Genomic DNA, 20982 nt, shown 5'->3' on the forward strand with positions numbered 1-20982 from the left:
TGTCAGCTAGGAATTAACCCCTTAAGACCACACTTCAGTTCCTCACTCTCATAATTACATAACTCATTTTAGTTTCACGGTACTTTCTGAATAATACATTTTAAGAGTAATAATTGAATACTGAGCCTGCGTTTTAATTAATAGCAAAATTATCCAACAATGTATTATTCTGAAATATTTTTGGAGGAGTTTTAATCAGGTCACAAAGGAGAATAAGTAACAATGTGACAGTAAGAGGCAGTGAACATACACTCTATGAAGTTAAATGTAAATAATAGAGTGATATTATCACCGCTGGGTTTAGTAAGTATTCTATCAATTCATTTCAATCTAATTAGATTGTATCCTGATCTTACTGACCCTAACCCATCCCATAACAGGATTCACTGCTTGAATTTTACATAACAGTTTAGTTCACTACACTGCAGCTCAAATGTCTGGAAACAGCAGAATTATTTTTATTTTCTATAAAAATAACTTTGTAAATATTCTCACCTATTTGTTACAAGACAATACATATTTATACAAAGAGAGATGTATATAGGGTTCTTTGAGTGTTCATTGTTCTATATAGAAGTGTGTATACATCTAATATCATATTAGAATTATTTTATGCATTTATATCTATACCAGTTCTATATCACTGAACACCGTGATTCTACACCTTTAAAATGCATCATTGCTGGTTCATTCATTTCACGGGGCAGTTTTCAGACTTGTAGACTTGTTGACTCAGCATATGCAAATTCCATCTGCTAACAGTAAACACATTGACCTGGGCAGGTCAGGGTAGGCCACACACATCGGCAGTGGTGGTCACCTTCTCTGCGTGTGTGTGTGTGTGTCTGTGGGTGTGTATATTTGTGTACGTCACTACATAGGGACCTTATTCTACTAGGGGTTCAAATCTCTGACCTCATTTTGAGTACAAATCTTCAGGAATTGGTTCAGCACATCATGAAATCCCACATCTTAAATTATACTTATATGATTGAGAGTTAGAAAGACAATTATTTTTAAAAATAGACTAAATTTACACAGCAGTGGAACACATACAATAAAAACAAGCTTTTTTTTGTTTTCCATTTTAAAAAGGCCTGAGAATTTTATGTTGAACCAAAAATGAGGGCATATTTTAATAAATATTAATGCACTTGACTCTAGAATTCCCAAATCGACACAGCTGAATTGCTTTCTTCAGATAGATGCAACTCAATGTACTGACACAGTTTTACACCCTAATACGTATCCTTAAATATGGAGGTTCCATAAAGGGTTGTTTGGAGTAACACCATGGAGGAACCACTTTTAGTTCCCTAAAGAACCATTCAATGACATTCAAAAGGAGTATTTGCAAGTTCAGACGTATGGTGGTAGCATGAGAGGAGACTGACTGAATGAGAGCAGAGAACTCTTAGAACTTGGATGGGAGTTCTAGGCGGCTTCTGCCTGGAGATAGAAGGTCAGACCGTGCTTCCAACGAACAATGGTAGCACTGAAAACTTTGTCATGGGAAACAGAAAATAGAGAATTAATTGGGGGTTAGATAGGAAGGAGGAGGGGTTTCAGGCATGGTTCTCCCCTAAACCTCAGTTATTCAATAGCCCAGTTTGAAAGACATTATCAAATGTTCTTCAATCTACTCATGACCTGCTGGCTGCTGCATCCATAGTATATGGTTAATTACAACAGACAATCACTTAGCTGCAATAGAAGCCAATGGGCAGACTGAAAAACTTTGCAGTATTTCTTTAAAGAACACTTCACAGAAAGTCTCTTTATAGAACCAAAGGTAGTTCTTTTATGGCAGCACTACAAAGAACTCTTTATGGCACCTTTATTTGTATGAGTGCACCAAACTTTCAGAAATTAAACACAATTCAGCAGCAGAATCAGCTTAGTGCAGCACTGCAGTAGAAGTACATGAGCAATGTCCAGAGCCACATACTGAAAGAATATAGTGTATGTGGCAGTGGGGTGGAGGGATTTGGAGCTGAGCAGCAGAGGAAATACTCCCTGCGCAGCATCACTGCTGCACAACCAGGAAACCATTAAAGAGAGAAGACTCACAGCACACAGCAACTGCACTTCATATTTATGAAGCTGGGTATGCTGCCAAAGCCACATGTGTGCCTGTGCACACGCGCCGGTACGGATGTATATACGTCTGTGTGTGTGTGTGTTGGTGTGCAGTGCAGATTGGCATCCATATTTAACTGTTTTTAAGCAGCAATGAGACTGAGTGCTGGTGTGTGTGTGTGTGTGTGTGTGTGTGTGTGTGTGTGTGTGTGTGTGCGTGTGTGTGTGTGTGTGTGTGTTTATGCAGCATCAAATAACATTAAGAACCAAAAGAGCACAAATACAAACTGCAGTACTCCAATCAAACAGTACTATTTTGCCCTTTCACCTACTTGAACTGCTGTCTGAAATCAACAAGCTTTACCAATTTCTCTCTCTCTCTCTCCCTGCATTCTCCTTTTCTCACTTTATCTCTGACTTTCTTTCTCTACATGTTCTCTTTCTCTCTCTCTCAAGTTTCTATATCTCTCTTCTCACTCTCTCTCTCCCCTCTCTCTCTCTATCTTCACTTCGTTCTCTTTCACCTCTTCTCTCTGTCTCTTTCTGACTCTATCTATCTATCTATCTATCTATCTATCTATCTCATTCTCTTTTTCTCCGTGTATCTCTTTCCAGGTTCTCCTTCTCTTTTCACTCTTTCCTTCTTTCTCTCTCTCCCTCTCACTCTCTTTCTCTCTGTTTTCCCGTAATGCCTGGCAAATGTTCAGTCACCCTAATGGTTCGCAGCCACTCAAGCCATATACTGGCTGCTAGAGCCATTTTTCAATTACTCCTTCCAGAACGTCAACATGCGTGTTATTTAGGGTGTCCTCTAAATCTAAACATTCACTTTCTCTGAGCGAGGACAGTTGTGGCATTCGTTTTTTCATTTTCATGAGCACATAAAGGTCTTTTATATGTATTTACAGCAAACAGATTCCTCCATTTACCTGGCAATTGCCATGCCTTTGCATCAGACTGAATTCACGCCGTGTATTTTAAGGCCACAGTTCTGTGACTGGTTGTCAACAGGAGTAGCACAGCCAACTGACAGGCTCCCATCCATACAGTGAGTCATTCAGTGCAGACATCTGAAGAAGTACTCCTCCAGTACTGCAATAATATCTCCAATAATACAACGCTGATCTTTGGTCATGCTGACATAATAGAAGGCTGCCACGTTGACAGCCCTGATATTAGCCTGCTGTTGTTGCTTGTTGTTCAGGATTCACACCACACATCTGTGAAACTACTGATCAACAGCCAAACTGCACGGCATTATTAGCTAACAGCACAGCCAAGTAATAATTTTGATTTCAAACATTAAGTGAGTACACTCATTCAGAGACAATCTGTCCTTAAGTCTGAATGAGTTCCTCTGAAAAACACTGTCAAATAAAAAGCTGAAGTTATTACAGAGAGCTTAAATCTAATCATTAGAAACAGAGTCAGATTATTTGGGAGAACCTACTAGCCTAAATGTGTGTAGTCTTTTGAGAATATGTGTGAGCAGAGACACTGTGCCTACTATCCCGGCTGCCTGGTTAGTGCTGAGTGGCAGTTCTCTCTTGCTGCCTGTGCAATAAAAGAGCATTCGCCTTTAAAGTACAACTGTTTACTGTAGCTTCTTCTTCGCTGACACTAAAATGTTTTATTGTTTTTTAAATATAAAATGGAAACAATTACACCTAATACTTAGTGCCTTTGTGAATGCCAAAGTTTTGAAGAAACTGAGTTACATCAAAACAAAGATACAGCAGACGTTTAATTCCACCACATCTTCTGCTACAATAACTCTGCTATTGCGTGCAGTAACAACACTCCTTATCAACTTCATCATTAATGCGCAGGCCAAACTGCTGTAGGCTGAATGGGCAGTGATGTGTAAATGTGTTTATGATGTAACCATCATGCACTTTAGTCTTTATATATGTATGTTCGTTATGTTCTAATTTTCAGTGTCCTTATTCTCTTATTCTTATTCTCAGTGTCCCCTGCTAATCTGACCCAAACCAGAAAGCTCAACCACTTGTAACCACATCATTTCTGGCCTAATTGGGTTAATCCGAAAGTAATTAATGTTCACTCTTTAATTTTGGTTCCTTGAAAGGTTTATTGCCCAAACATCTGTGAAGTCTTTTTATGACAATACCTATTGTGAAAATAGCTACAAAAATAAATTTGAAGGAACCACCAAAACACACAAGCAGAGGCCAGAACAGCCACATAAAAGTACTCCACAGTGCAGGTGCATAAACACAAAGCAACACACATAAACACATTTACTTGAACAAACACACTACGGAAAAACCACTCATACACAACCATAAACACACCGTTTTCTACTCACCACAAACCTCTCCAGCCTGGTTCCTCCTGCATTCCCCACGAAGATGCCTGAGCTGGGCTGAAAGGTGAGTTTCTCCTGGCTCCTGTGGAAGGCCACCCTGTGGTGCTCCTCACAGTCCATATAGAGCTTCACCTCCTCACCCTGCACAGCCAGAGTGAACCTGGCCCAGCGGCCCGTCAGGTCCCCCATCTTAAAGGAAGCAGCCTCCTGTGTGCGGGACGTGCCAGGCTCAGTATAGTACAGAACCACTTGCTGTGAGCCATCTTCCACTGGTGCTAATGCTACTCCTAAGTGCACTATCTTCTGTAGGGCATCGGTGATGGCGAACAGGACTCCTCCACGACGAGTGGTGGGTTTGGCAGTAACGATGATGGCAAAATCCCGGAAGAAAGGGTCAGGGATGAAGGAGCGTGTGAGGCGGCCCACATTGGCGTCCGGACCAAAGCTGTAGGCTGGGAAACCCTCAAAGCCAGTGATGAAGGAGACAGAGGGAGGGAGAGGAACACCAATCAGCTCCGTCAGATCCAGCTGCCCACTCGAGCCCCTCTCTGTCAAAAAGGAGAGAGAAAAGAATACGTTAAAATATTTTATATTTTTCTTGTAATATTTCTGTGGTTTATGTTCTATAAAGGTCTATAATAAAATTATATTTTTTATTTTTTTCATTTTACAGACCCTCTTCATCCCTTCGAATTAAAGCTGTTTTTGTTACTGTGACTTTGAAAGCGATTCATGTAAATGAGCTGTACTCCAACTGGCTGCTCAGCCATTTAAAAAAAAAACAGTCTAGGCTGAAATGTGAAGCAAGCTGTTATGTTTGGGCTGAAATCCCAGGGGCACTGAAATGAAAAAAAGATTTAGCCACTCGTCTTTGATGTCTGGATCCTTTGGATTGTGGCAATGATACATTACTTCCAGACAGCTGGCATATAATTGTTTCCCACCACATCTTCCACTACAATAACTCTGCTGTTGTGTGCAGTAGCAACACTCCTGGACGGGCAGGTAAAATCGATGTAGGCTGAATAAGCAGTGGTGTGTAAAGGTGTTCATGGTTTTGACATCACAACCATAATGCACCTTAGTTTTTATTTATGGACTGCTTTGTTTTGATGCTGTAACAATATACCTTTTCTTTGTACCTATTTATTTATTTCAAAAAGCAAAGATATTAGGTTTTCCATGACCCAACGTCTTTAAACATATTTAAGACTTGGGGTGAAGTGGAGGACAGACATTTGAATCAACAGAATAACAAATGGCAGGTGTGCTGTGTTATTCTTTCACTAAAATATCCGTAGTGATAAAGAGTAATGGTTTAGAGATACATAATCATAAGCAGCTATTTGCACAGTAGTTGCAGGAGTTCAGGCCTAGTCATAACTCTTTGTAATTACCCCACAGCTTTCGCATCATACTTGCATCCTGAAAAGAGAGCCAACTCTCCAGCTGTCCTTGGGCCACACACACTTTCATGTCTTCCCACTGTACACACATACAAGGTAACTCTGCAGGTCTCTACATCTTCAATCCTGCCCACATCAATCAACTTCTGTTTTGGAAAAGACCTTCCCACCTCCATCCATTCATCAATTTCCTAAAGCATTACCATCTGCCCAGCGCACCCAAACCCAGCTCTGCTCTCGGACCAGTTTCCCTTGCTCGCAGCTTGACAACCTTGGCCTCAGATCAGCACATTCAAGCAGAATCTAACAAAACCTCGACAATGATTCAGCCCAAATTCCCCCATCTCTCTGAGCGTCCCAACCCCACACATACGGTCCTAATTAGGACTGAAGAGAACTGTAGAAACAATTGCTTGCTCTGTATGAGGCGGACCGGCGTGCGACAGAATCATCTGGAAGAGATTAGCTCAGGCTAATATGCGCAATGCTGCTGTGAACCGTGCCATACGCACCTTAGCCTCTACCTTGGAGGGCGGTTTTTTGATATAGCAATTCTTTGCTATAAAACTTTGCTCTTATGCTGTAAATTTTCATTAGGAAATTTTCAAGAAACACTGATGAGGCTGAAGAAGTAGTTAAGTGAGAGCTACATATACAGTGTGGTCCAAAATTCTGTTGAAAATATATGTGTTTTTTAGTTTAAGCCTGATAATAAAAGACAAATAAAATAACAGACACGTGCTCACAATGAGAATGTGCAAAAGGGGGCATTGCAGAGTCGTTCCCATAGCGAGATGTAAGCCATTGACCCGGCAGAAATTTTGGGGTGGCATACAGGGTGGCCAATCAGAATTCAGGTAAATCCTTGGCCACCTCGGCCACCACTTTAGAACCACGCAATGAAACTGGCCCTCCAGGACTGGAGTTGTGCACCCCTGCCTTAGTACAAGAAAAAAATATATAAAAATCAGAAAAATAAATGGTTTATCAAAGAATTTAATCGTTTACCAACCCTTTTTTAAGTCCTGACATCACTGACAGGCCTTATTCTGAAGCCATAGTCTGTTTTTTACAAAAATGCTAGTAGCCTACTTAGCTGCTAAAAGAAAATTACTTATTCATTGTTACTAATGTTTATTGCAAATGTCTGGTAACTTAGTACTCTTTATTTATCAGAATCAACGTTCACATGAATTTTAATCATAGAATGTCTATTTTTACCTGAAATCATATTAGTGTATCTGTGGCTAGAGATATTCAGTGATATCCAGTGGTGGTATTCATAGAAACAGAAGAACATGAACCAATCATAATTGTTTTTTAATCAGGAATTAATCACGAAGTAAAAACTTTTTCTGAATTCTCTATGGTAACACATTTGTATTCTGGATCAAGACATTTGGAGAGGAAATCCCCATTCTGATTTAAATCAGCAGTCAGATTTTTGTTTGTTCACAGATGCTGTTGGTGTTGCCAGGCTACATTGTAGCCCAACATCAGTACACATATTTGCGTGACATGCTGCACTTAATCACACAGTTGGTGGCCAGAATTATGTCAGTTCCTGCACTGATTAATGACTCACATATCACAAAACACAGGTGTTCACAATACCCATGGAGGCATACAGCAGTTCATTGATGGCCAGTAAGATCATAAAGCAGACAAGAACACCTTATGCAAAAGCCAACAGTGTCCAGTTTCATTGTAACCAAGTCACCAACCTACTGAACCTACTGTACAGCAGCTCTTCTGTAAAGTCTGTAAACCAAGGTCGGTGTGTGCAACATTATCTCATCTGCTTGGTCAGTCAATGAGCAGCTGCATAGTTGACGTCCCCTTGATCAGCCCTCAATTCCCATGCTTACCAATGAAATGAAGGACCCTGCCTTGTGCAGATGTGAAGGAGTTAGCAGTAACTTTGTGTTTGGCCTGGAGAGGTTTTTGTGGGCCAGATATCAAGTTCTACATGACTGTTTGGACAGCAGCCTTTCTCACTTGCCAAGTTTGCCAGTGCAACACTGACCTACACAGCTGTAAAAGAACACAGCTATAAAATCTCATCTTACAGAGATGATTAAGAAGAAGTGTTTGGAGCAAGCTTATGCAACGAACAACTAAGACTTTCCACGATTGTGTTACTAACGAGTGTTTCGAAAGCAGTTCAAAAAACTTCCAGTTTCATAAACAGTTCATCACAATGCCTTGGCAACACTTTTGCAATGTAGGTCTATAATTAATATTATCGCTTATTGTCTCTAATGTACTGCAATTTGTTTAAAACCATGGAAGCAAATATTGTAACTACAGCAAATACTGCAACTGCAGCAAAACAAGTTGTTTACTAACATGGACTAACCTTCAAAACTTTGCAATCACTTGTTATATTACAAACTGTTATTCAATAGTAACTTGTCTGTGTAGATTGAAAGGTTATACACTAGGCACTAAAAGATAAAGCGATGGTTTAGTCACAATTAGAAGTATTTTGGGAACATTGAGAAGTTATAACATGGCAATTGCAAATGTTATTAAACAACAAACTGTAATAAACTATTTATATTAAATCCATGATGTAAAATAAGCATCAGTGATGTTTTATCAGTCATATTTGATCACTGCTTTTTTAAATATGAGGCATTCTGGGTATTAATTTTATTACAAGGTTATTCTCGATGCTGTACAGCTTTCACAATTATTATGGAATCATCTACAGCTCCGTTTGTCATCATAAAATTCTCATGTTCTTACAGCTTCCTACTAATTGTCAGGACCATTATTTCACACGTTTCTATAGCAAAATTGGCTTCATATTGTTCAAATCAGTGATATCAAACTTATAAATGATGCTGTTGAAATGAAACCTTGTATCTCCATTTTTCATATTTTTACATGATTTGAAAAAGCCAGATACTCTTTACACTCTGTCATAAATTCATGAAGAATGTGACTAACACAAATGGTCTTAAATTACTTAGAATAAAATCTTATCAGACTAACTTGCACCGAAAGTTAATCAGCTTTTTTTCTCTTGAAAAGTGAGTTTTCTTGGAGTTATGAAGTTTTGTTGACACAGTAATAGTACACGTATGTATCTATTGTATATTGAAGAAAGTCTTTATGAACATGGACTAATGACCACCGATTTACAGTTTTTGGGGTCAGGGTCACGGTGACGAAACAAAATAAACATTTCTTCACAAATGTTAACTCATGTTTTACAGGGTAAAAGACACATCTTTCAATGTTTCTAAAAGTGCTAATAAAGGCTTTATAGATGTTACCTTACTGAACTGTTGCTGCCGATGCCCGGCATGAACGAGATCCACTTGGGAGCAATCATTCTTCATTAGCACATTTGCACAATGGAACAAAGAGTCTTTGCTGATCCAGATGTTGCCTATTACCTGAGTGAGCAAGTGGCATAGAGTGGGAGAATGTGGACAGATTCTCATCCTCCAAATAAAAGGTCTGACTTAACACTGGGGTCCTTTGGGTGTTAAGGATGAGGAAGAAATAGAGTCATCATCTAAGCATGTGAGATTCACTGTGGCTATGTATGCAGTAAAATGTGCACTCTGTCCATATACTGTTCAAACTGCTATGAAATTTGCTTTCATGACTGGATACTTTCATTATTGTGCTTTCTTAAAGTGGAAGGGCTTGTTTTATGTTCAGAGCCCTGAATGTGGTTGTGTTTTAATTTTGAGGATGAGAGAACATTTGAACAGCCCAACGTATCTGTTAGACTGAAACAGGTCTTCAATTTGGATGCAGTTCCAGATTTGAAGACCTCTACATAGGCCAGATCTGATCTGTGTCGAGAATATATGTCTGAGGACAACTTATTAAACTTTTGGTGATTGATTGTGGCAAAATCAGCCACTAACAAGAGTACAGCCCTCTAAAATCTACCCTCAAATTACTTGGTTCCATGCTTTTTTAATGTACAATCGATAACACAAGCAAAACAAGCTAGACCCCCACATTGATGCCTAACTGGAGTTTTTGGTGGACTTTTTAGTCATGCTAACTTACATTACATCCATGGGGTAGCCACAGGTGTGTTAGTCCTACAAATTTGATAAGCACACCATCGCCCCTACTTTGAGCTCCACCTTCACAGTTTAGTTGGATTGGTTTAGGAATTTCACACTGAATTTGTTCCGACCCTAATAAATCTATGTTCCCATCTGCATTTAGACCAAAATTTCTCATGTTCTGGTTACATGATCACATTTGGCTCTGCCTTGTGTCTTGTCTTGATTGAGGCTTTATAGGGTAAAAAAAAGACTAAGATACCACTAACATATTAAAGAATGAGCACCATAAGGAAATGCTAACATTAAATACATTAACATAAACTTTTCAAACCAATATGTGGTGTTTACAAGACATTGATATTAATTAGAGTGAAAGAAAGCATAAAATACAACAAACTTTCATGGTGGTCCACATCTGGGTCACTAAATTTCAAACTAGCTAGCCCTTCAGCCCAGAATTACTTAATACATCAGCTCCACTGCCATCTGCTGTAAAACCACAGACTCCAATGTAATCTTCACTCTAGTTAGTGGTCACTGCTCTGAATCCCAGTTGACCAAACTCATACCATCTGCAGCATGATCCGCCTCAGCTAAGTATCTACAGCATCTAGAGACCAACAAAATCAGGGACCGCCTCATAACCAGATGTAGCTCTGGACACTCCTCAGAGTTTCCTCGGATGATAGAATCCCAATGGCAAATTTTATGGAACAATTTATGTGCTATTGACAGTGATGATACCACAAAATTGAATTTGCAAATGCTATATCTTAGGGACTGTGTTCACAAAGAGAGCTTTAGTTTAGAGTAAATGCTTTTATGTTCCTGTACTGCTCTTCACTGTTATACTCACTATGACTTCCTACCAAAACCTGGCCAAATGCTGTGTAAATAAAACAGCACAATTTCTATTTATTTGCTGAGTTTAACATATTGGAAAATAAACATAAAATGTGCCATGGCTTTTGCACAGGCCACATTTAATTTTTATTTTTTACAAAACATGTAATTTGACCCAAAGACCAGAGGTTTTGCATGCAAGTGTATTCAACATCTTTATACTGTTCAAATACTCCACTTATGTGGGTCAATACTTGGTGTAATAGTTTAAAGTGCAGCCAAGTCTATATGAGGGGGGACATTACATCACATAAAACATATTTTTCATTCATCTGTTCTTTACCCTGAGGACTTGAACTACTAATCTCTTCACAAAAAAACTGCATGTCATGTATGGTCACTGGAGGGGACCACAACTCTGTTCCTTCAACAAACAACATCCTGTAGTGCCATTAGGTCAGAATTCCTGTAAAAGCTAAGTGCTTATTTGTGCTGGTTCCTGTGGTCTCATGTTGTTTTGAATGATAGTGTTTCAGCAGTCGGAGCTCATGGATGAGGTCCAGCAGAAAGACCACCATAACTGGAGAGGCAAACCACAGACAGGAGCACAACAAGAGAAAACACACAGTTTTAATCCTCATGGCAGAAACTACTGTGCTGAAAGTCGCAGCAGGAGTGAAACTGGTGATTGTCTGAGGCACTCCTCAAATTAGACTCACTATGGAAATATCACTGTTTCAGTGGTGGGATGTCTCTGAATCAGAATGATATTAGGAGTAGTGGTATCATCCCTGCCGCTTTGCCAGACAGAGCTTTATTAGCAGCTATGTGCATGGACAACCACGTTCTTCCTAACAAAAAAAGCTTTTTCACATAACTTTTTAAACATAAAATTGGGGCTATAATTGATGATGTTGGGAGATTAGGGGTCGGTATAACTACTAAGCCCTTGAAATAAGATATTATTACGATTCTTGAGCCACAGTATGATTTTACTGTGATTTGTTTGAGATATGTGATATGCTAAGTGTTGTAACGTGATGCATTATGATACCACATATTGCAATATACTGTGCTTTGTTACTTTTGAATGCAAAAGATGCATCCAAAAGAAAATATTTTCTGATTTATTTATTTCACTTTATTATTATTATTAAAGTGAAACAGAGTTATGAAGTAGACAAGGCAACGTTCACTCACCATTCTCCTACATGTACAGACACATGCAAAAGTTTGCACGCCCCAGTCAAATTACATATTGTTGAATTAACACGTGCTCTACAGAAAGGATGTGCACACTGTAGTGCACACTTACTGTTTATTTGCTGAATTTAACATATTGCGAGGGAAAAAAAACAAAATGTGGCCCGGTGGCACATTTTACATTTTCATGTCTTTTCCTGGACAGGGAAATGAATACCAGTCTCTAGTGTGTGAGGTAATGGTCATCCACTATGTTACCACCACTAATAGAGGCGTTGCTCTAATTAGAAAGGAATAAAGACTTTCCTACGGCAGCATTTTGTTGACAATCAGTGCATTGAACAAAATAGTGCATGAACAAAATACATGTTTAAACATATTCATAATAGGAAAATGCTGATATGCGGGGCCTTCCTTCACTTAAATATCATGATAGTATGTTGTATCAATTTTTCCCACTATGCATCCTAGTAAAGCTAGTCTTAGCCTGAAGGGAAAAAAAACATTTGCCACCTTTAAAGCATTGACAGAAAAGCAATGCACGTCTATTGCACACCATTGAGAACCAAATAATAGTAAAAGAGTTTAAATAAATAAAGCTGAGGGTTTAAACATGCATTTACTTTCATGGCATAAAAAGCAGAACAGTACATCTTGAACAGAAAAGATGATGCAACTATAACAACAGCTGACAAAAACAGTCTTTGGCTTCTAATTCACATCTAAGCTTTCTAAATTCACTGCGGCGCTAGCCATCAAATCTGAGAAACATAATGAATTTAGCCACTATTCAGAGACAATTTTTAAAATTACTTGTTGTTTTTACCTGACAAAAACACCTCCATAGACTTTTACATGAGAACTTATACAATGTATCTGCAGCCACACTACAGATGTACTGCTAAAATGAGACATGTCTTTATGTTTGGCCCACAGAAAACAGAAGCCACTGTGTGGAAAGAAAGAAACCGAATGCTTGTTGCCACAGGAAGTGTGTGACCAGAACAGGAGCCTCAACTATGTTAAATCAACCACTAATGTTTAAATGGACCCTGTTTCTAAACGACAGGAAACTTTAAATGGTGTTTCACAGTAAAAGTCACACTACAAAACCCAACAGCATATTTGAATGGCAGTGTTAAACAAGGTTCTGGAGATTATTTAAGTACTTATTGCAAGTGTGAAAACTAATGTTTAAAGATACTCTGAGGTGCATCATTGCTGGATGTGTGATTTTCTGTGAAATTTGCCTTTGGATTAGGCCATTCCAAAAAAAACCTTGAAATCTATAAAATCTGAATTTCACTTGTTAAGCCTCCTGCAACTCAGCTGCAGCATTTGCAACTGTCTCAACAAGTTTCATGAAACAGCCAATAAAAATGCTGACAATGTTCATTGCGATCACATCAAACAGTATAATTTTGACTGCTTTAAATTATGTCATGGCCATGTGATGGACAAGAAAAAATGCATTTTCATGGCTGATTCCTATTTATTTACAGCTAAATTAACTGTTTTCTTTTCCTTTTTTTGTTTGTTTGTCTTATTATCCTATTTTTTAAGCTCACACTGCATGAGCTTAATGAATACATGAAACATATTAGCACAGTTCCACTACTTTCTATTGGCCAATGTAGCAACATAAATAAATGTATTATCTCTTTATTGGACCAAACTGGCCAGCTACACTGAAAGTAAGAGGAAACTGGCTATTTAGCACAATAAGTCATACATAATTATGCTATGATATCTGGACATAGGTGTAGCAGCAACATTCAAATACAGCGCAAATGCACTTACATGATTATTTAAATCATAAAATTACAGCTCTGATTGGCCAAAATAAATAAAACAAATAGGCCAAGTGCCAATTGCCAAATCTGGTATAATTTAAAAAGCCTTCTACTGACAGTTCTAACACTTGAAGCTTCTGACAGACCTCTGCAGAAGACGGAGACATTTTCCACTATAAATCCCACATTAAAAACTCATCTCTAATGAAATGGACTGTGACATGGTGGATTAATACATAGAACACAGTGTTCTTATTACCATTAAATTTTACTCAGCACCGTGTTCCAGATGGCTGCAGGCATCCAGCAGAAAGGGGTGTCTACATGTGGCTGCTCCTACTCAGCCAAACATAGTTTCTTGAACTCTAAAATCACTGTATTTGGCATATAAAATATACCATGAAAATATACCAAATGTTTATGATTAAGTGAATTAGTCTTTTAATGAAGCTTATCAGCATGAGCATTGCTTTTCACATCTCTTGTTACAAAAAGGAACCAGATCAAATGATCTAAATGCTCTTTCTACACAAACGTGAAATTTGGAAAGTATTAAAAGGCCTAAAGCATGACAGAAACGTGTCAAAAACATCAGGTCGTATAAATGTTTGCTTAACATATGGATCTTCTCACTTCCCACCTACTGGATCAATAGCTTGGCTTAATGATCAAACACTGTATCTATAACAGGGGTTCTTAAACTATTTTTATGTCACAGACACATTTACCAAAACAATGTGATGTTTACTAGTTACCATAGAGATCAAAAGAGCTTTTTTTTTCTCAACATTAATGAATTCTGACATGGATCTGTTAATACAGAGGTGCTCAGCCCAGTCCTCAGGGCACCACACAGGGTCCACATGTTTGCTCTATACCAAGGCATCGTGAGTCAGGTTGTGAGGACTGGTTTGAAAACAACAGTGGACATTTTAGAACAATATGTTGATCACCTGGAATATAATCAGTTATTATTATAACACATAGATGTAGATTTAGAGGGGTGGAGGGGAGGTGATCCCTGATGGCAATAGGTCTTTCAGGACTGCAGCTCCTGAACTTTGGAACTCTGTTACAATCTCTTCTTGACCGCGTTATCCTCTCTTTGTTTAAGGCTCAATTTAAACCCTTCCTCTTTACTGCACACTATTCTTCCTTCACCAAGCCTTAGTGGGTTTTTTTGTTGCTGTTGTTTTGTGTTGTTTTGTTTTGCTTCCCAAAGCCTCCTTGGGTTTGTGAAAGGCACTATATAAATTGAACGTTTCATATTATTATTCAATGGTTAGGGTGAATGATTATTTACTCATAACACATCCAGACTTTGCTATTTAACAGTGTGTTGTGACTGCTTTTGTCTGTTCAATTTGACTTTGACTTGGTTCACAGATGCCAGAGTTCCCTGTTTGACCTATAGAGTTCATAAATGACCCTCACGTCATTACAATGAACAGCACCATCCAAATGAGATCATCTAGCTCATAATGAGGAGTGGTGACTTTTTTGGCCAGGAGGATTTGTGTAGTGAGAGAGAGCCAGAGAGAGAGAGTGAGAGAGAGATGGAGAGCATGTGAGCAGGTCCAAGTGGGTCTCTGTCACACACTGAGAACGTTATTTGCCAAATTAGGCAATGTAGAACATTAGCTCATTACACAGCAGCAACAGCATCTACTCCATTCCCATGGACTGCAAGGGGAAGTGGGGTGCACAGTGGGGTACAGTAGGGGGGACTGTGGGTTTTACTGTGCTTTTTAGTGGCTTACAGAGGAATCAGTTTAGATGAAAGTGAAAGCCTAGCTGAGCTCCTGTGCTGAGAGTATGATTAATAGAATCAGGGATTGATGGGAATTCTTTAGTGTGCACAACTAAATGCAACTAAAGTGTATATCAAACATCCTACGTGCACTGAAAAAAGTATTGAAATTGCTTGATGTAAATATGTACATCATATCAACACTTGTGCTATAGGTATAAAGTTAATGACTGTGGCTCATCTGTTGCTGCAAAAATAATCAGTTCCCTCTACCCTGCCCATCAACAGAAAGGGACTATTCACAGGACTATTGCTGACCACACATTATTTGGGTGGTAGGCCAGCAGAGCAGTGACATTAAAATGGTTGTGACATGTTTGTGTATTACGCTGGTAGTGAAACACAACAGTATTGCTGGAGATGTTAGTCATTCATCTAGCCCTTCATCAGTGGTCAGTATTGTTGGCTGAATGTTTTTGGTTGGTGGATCGTTCTCAAACCAGTAGTGACACTGAGGTGTGTAAAAACCCTCAACTCTGCTATGAATGATAGTCCTATAATAGCCCCTTTTCATTGATGGAGTGCAGTAACAGATAGGCCACTGTCAGTATACTGTCAGTACTGCCTAGTAGCACATATATGGTAGATGTGCCTAATAAAATGGACAACAAATATTTTACATTGCGTTGTCATTATGTTTCAACATGTTTTCGTTGTGTTTCTATAGAGTTATCGCTCTATTTTGATTACAGTCATTTTCTGACAATAGCTGAAGCCTCCTGAAGAGACTGGGTGTAGATTTCACCCAGAGCAGCAATCTGCAGGATTTCATTAGCACCAGCCTCTCATGCAATCCTATTTCAGCACAGCTGCTCATGCAATCAGGCCACCTCCCTCTGGCTTCATCATCATGCACTGTGTGATCATCAAGCCAATATCTAATCGCCCTTCATTTCTTTTGCCATGTGAATTTAAGATTTATAAACACTGCACTTCTGAAAGAATAAATCATATGATTAGATAAGGATAATCTGGGAACATGAAGAGCACTCCAGCTGTGGGTAACTGCCATGGTGACTGATTTAGGTCAGGCTTGGGAGATATGCACAAAGTTGAAAGGTAACCATGACAAACACACAAGTGATTGTCCATCTTTTTGATAGGGATGGGCATTTAAAACCACAGTATTGCAGATTAGTATTACCCTTGTCTCAGCCTCAGATGCAAGGTACATGGGCCTTGATATATGGACCATTCTACCTAATTAGCTCAAATTGCAGCCACACAGTAAAAAAAATAAATAATAATAATTAATTTTAAAAACTAAGGCAAAACCCAAGGCATCAATAGAGATAGTAATAAGGTGTGCACACACACACACACACACACACACATATATATATATATATATATATATATATATATATATATGTATATATATATATATATTCTACAAGTAAGTAAAGTTTTTGTGTGAAAAATATAATTTTATATGTGTGTAACTGTACAAAGTTGTGTTTACTACTCATGTACTGGCTAGTGTTTTTGATTTTTGCTCAAATTTAGCTGTAATTGTCACTTCAGAGACAGTGTCACTGTTCAGTGTCACAGTTTTGTCACTAACAAAACAATCATAAAACTACTCAAAATTTACAAAATGTTTTGTTTGTGACAAAATGGGGTATTCAGACATTTGTTTGAATAAAATAAACATAGTCTGATTCTAGTCTAAAGTCTAAAGACTAAATCAGTTAAAAGTCTGAAATGTGTTTTGAACTCTGAGTTTGAACCAATACAGTAGAATGATCCATACACTGTACACCAGCTGTCAGACTTTGTCAGCAACACTCTGATTGGCTAACCGGACTGATGTGTGTACATACTTTTGTGCACTGTTTTTTATCATTGCGGTAGACAAGCTTTTTGTTTATCTATCCAAATGCTAGCTAGTCATCACTAAAACAACGGTTTGCGGTTGCATGCCACTGAAATGGCCCTTTCCTGTAAAACAAGACTGTATTTGGTCACCTTCAGTGATGAAACCCACTAGAAATTGAAGGCAGTCTGAGGAGAAGGAGCAGAAGTTGCCAGCACATTATCAGATGATAATGACAATATTCAGTGACTGAAGTCAGTAGTCTGGCATTAAAGATTAGCATTACCCTCATCTACAACAATCGACTCATCAGCTACACGTAAGTCCCTTGATTCACTAATGATCAAGTTCGAGGAAATCAGGACACTGTGCTGTGCTCTGGGCTTCCAGGGTTGGAACTGCCAATTCTTGTTCTATGCTGAAGTATATCACACAGTGACCTCAGCTCCAGAACACAATGAAATGAGGCCAAATCAGACTCAGCAAAGTATGAGCTAGCTGTTCTTGGCTAAACAGCTGGCCAATTATGTCTCACAGTCACACCCATTGAACAACCCAGGGAGGAACAATTAGCCATTCACTGCCACTTCCTGTCTACATCTGCTAATGTGCTGCCCAAACACTTAACTTCTGCTCCTGCCCCACACGCTGCTTTTGATTTCTGAATATTATACTTTAGGGAGCTCTGTGCCAAAGGCATGCTATAAACAATGCTGCACAGTCAGTGTCTGTTTCATAATCAATACAGACAATAATAATAAATGATCATAATAAACCATAATGGCTTTAAAACGTCCCACTTTATGTAGCATATTCAGGAAAAGTGGGACGGTACTTCAAACCCGCTTTGCCAAATAATGAAATACAACTTTAGTAGATACCATCAAATAAATATTTAAACTTTTGCTAAACCCACCATACTAAACAAAATTCCATAAATATTTAGCCACATATCAATAACAAAATCTTGCTAATGTCACTATAAAGTGGGTAACTAAGTGCTTTTCAGTTTTGTAACATCATGGCATGAAAAAAAATCACCAGCTCAGTACAACATCAATGCTACAGTTAGCATTCATACACATGTCCTCTACTGAGGCAATTATAAGATCAATCAGCCCTTAGAAGTAACTAAATGGTGCATCACATTGATTTATCAGTCTACTTATGATTTAGTAGGAACTTTAGTGCTTGCAAAAAATGTATTCTGTTACATGCCAAACCTAGACATAAATATGTAACATAAACATAAATGTAAAGATTTTGACAATAAAAGGTGTTTCCGAATTTGTTATGCACAGAAATGTACAGTATACGTGCCTGTTTGAGGAGCCATTCAGTATATTTTAATGTAACTCAACGTCCTGCAATATTGAATTCAAGTGTGTCGAGCTCTCCACATCCCCCTTAGGTTTATGTGCAATCTGCGATTTTGCTTACATGAGCACATAAACACACACCCTGCTTTCACTTTTGGACTTTAGACATGAACAAGCTTACAGACCTGCATTTCTGTGGTTTTATACCCCTTGAAGTCAGCCCCTTTTCCAGCCAAGAGCTCAATGGAGCCTTAGTTGGGCAAGTAAAATTATCCAGGATTTTCAGACATATTTTTATCAAATAACATCACTTGCTTTAGCTGATGTTTCTTAAGCCATCTCATCAGTAATGTTTCATGGCTTTCATGTCTGTAAAGACATGAAGAAGAGAAACATTTATCTAGTCTTTCTCTACAGTAAACTACTACAAATTCATCTGCATTATCGTTTGATTTCAAAAGTACTTTTTTCTTCTTCTGAAGTTAGGATGCAGTTCTCTAATAGCAAATATAAATGTTTTGGAAGCAATTGCTTCTGTTTAAGCTTCAGCCTAAGCCTCACAACCAGTAAATTACTGGGTAGTCTGAGTTTGATCTTCTGAGTTGTGCTTGAGTCATATTGACTTGCACTCAGTGCCCTTTTTCACAACAGGGCAAGGCTGTGGGAGCACTCAGCTTTACCAAATGAGGCAATGTTTGGGTGCTCTAAATGAGTAATGATACTAACCAGGGGTGAACTTTTCAAAACCAGCATGAAATATCGTCATATGGTGATAGACGTATCACTTCAAACAAGTCAAGGTAATCTTAGCGTCACAATGCCTTTGCTCAAAACACAAAGGAGCAGGGAGTGCCTTGATCCTTACAGGCTTCCAACACCTCCCATCTCTGCTCTTGTGTAACTTTGGGTATATTTGTTACGTATTGAATGTCTTTTCAGTCACTGCATTACTTAAATTTGCTTTTGAGTTTATAAACAAATGTTGAGACAGTGTCTTATTATTTGTACCCACTGTTGGTTTTTTTTCACCAGATGTTTTTAAATGGATTGTCACACAGTAAGGGCTTGCTGGCTTTCCTGCCTGAGATATGGGTGTAGGAGAGCAGGTATGATGGAGGCTCTTCTTTGTCTCCAAAGTTTGTTCACTTGGAAACAAAGTGCATGGACCTGTGTTTCTGATTAAGCACTGATTTCCGACTTCTGCCTCACAGAATTGTGGTTTTATGCTAATATCATGGACTAGGCTGCACATCTGCTGGACATGTAGTTATTTAATTTGGACCACAACTTTGAAGTGTGAAATCAAGCATGTTTATCAGTCTTTTTCTGAACACCAAAACTGCTTACAACCATATTTACTATGGGAGTTGAACGATTCACAAAATGTATAATTCGATTTGATATGCTACAGTGGTGTCACAACACAATACATTTTTCTATGCAGCAAAAGTAAGGTGCGGCTAAAAGTATGCACTCTCTTAATGTGTTAATACTTACATTTTTGGTTTATTAGAGTGCTCAACATTATCACAGTACAATATTTCAAACAAAATCTGTGCTTTGTAGTGTCCCAATCTAATGTTCTAGCCACACAATACAATGGCACACTATGATACAAACAGGATCGGTTGCAATATAACTCAATACAATATGATACATTGTCTTGTTACATCCCTAAAATTTACCCAGAGAATTTCATTCAGATGATTCTTGATGCTGGTTTGTGCACTCATATTCATGTAGAACAAATTCTCTAATTCCACTTTTTTGTCTCTGTCTTTAAAGAATCTCATCCCAAATAAAAAGATCAAATAAGCCACTCTAAGCCCAAAGACTAGTAATTTCAATCACAGGTAAACACAGACATGAAAGTCAACCAGCAAGTGGATTACAAACCACAAGCAAGTTGGAGCTGAAAAGTGACACGTTTTAATACAGCCTTCAGTTTGTAGACACAGTGGTGTGAAACCATGAGAGGAAATGGCATTCACCTGTGTGTACACACTCTGTATTGTGATGCAGTAACCTCACGATCAGCAGAGGAATTTGGGAGGGGGAATGTTGGGAATGCAGTATTCCCAGCTCAAATCCACCCTTCCCTCATTATTCCCTCATACTGCTCCACTAGACATAAAGAGACAATATGTTGAACATATCACAAGCTAAATGTCTGAAATTCCTCCATACACAAGAAACATATGGTGTCTGTAAAAGAGCCAGAAACGAGACATAAAAACGCTTTATACTGACTTCCTCACAGAAATAACAGGAAGTAAATGAGATGGTAATAAAACATAGACACTTGTTCAAGCGTGATGATGCCAATCTTTTTTTCTCCATA

General features: G+C 38.5%; 1 protein-coding gene across 1 annotated transcript in view; it reads right to left on the reverse strand.

Annotated features, from left to right (window-relative positions):
* Positions 1 to 20982, reverse strand: part of col15a1a (collagen, type XV, alpha 1a) — a 93992-nt gene that overhangs the window by 48514 nt on the left and 24496 nt on the right. Inside the window, 1 exon segment of the mRNA XM_036578136.1 lies at positions 4409 to 4956. Within this exon segment, the coding sequence (XP_036434029.1) occupies positions 4409 to 4956 (548 nt within the window).

The sequence above is a fragment of the Colossoma macropomum genome, unplaced genomic scaffold, assembly GCF_904425465.1.
Source record: "Colossoma macropomum unplaced genomic scaffold, Colossoma_macropomum, whole genome shotgun sequence".
NCBI lineage: Eukaryota > Metazoa > Chordata > Actinopteri > Characiformes > Serrasalmidae > Colossoma > Colossoma macropomum.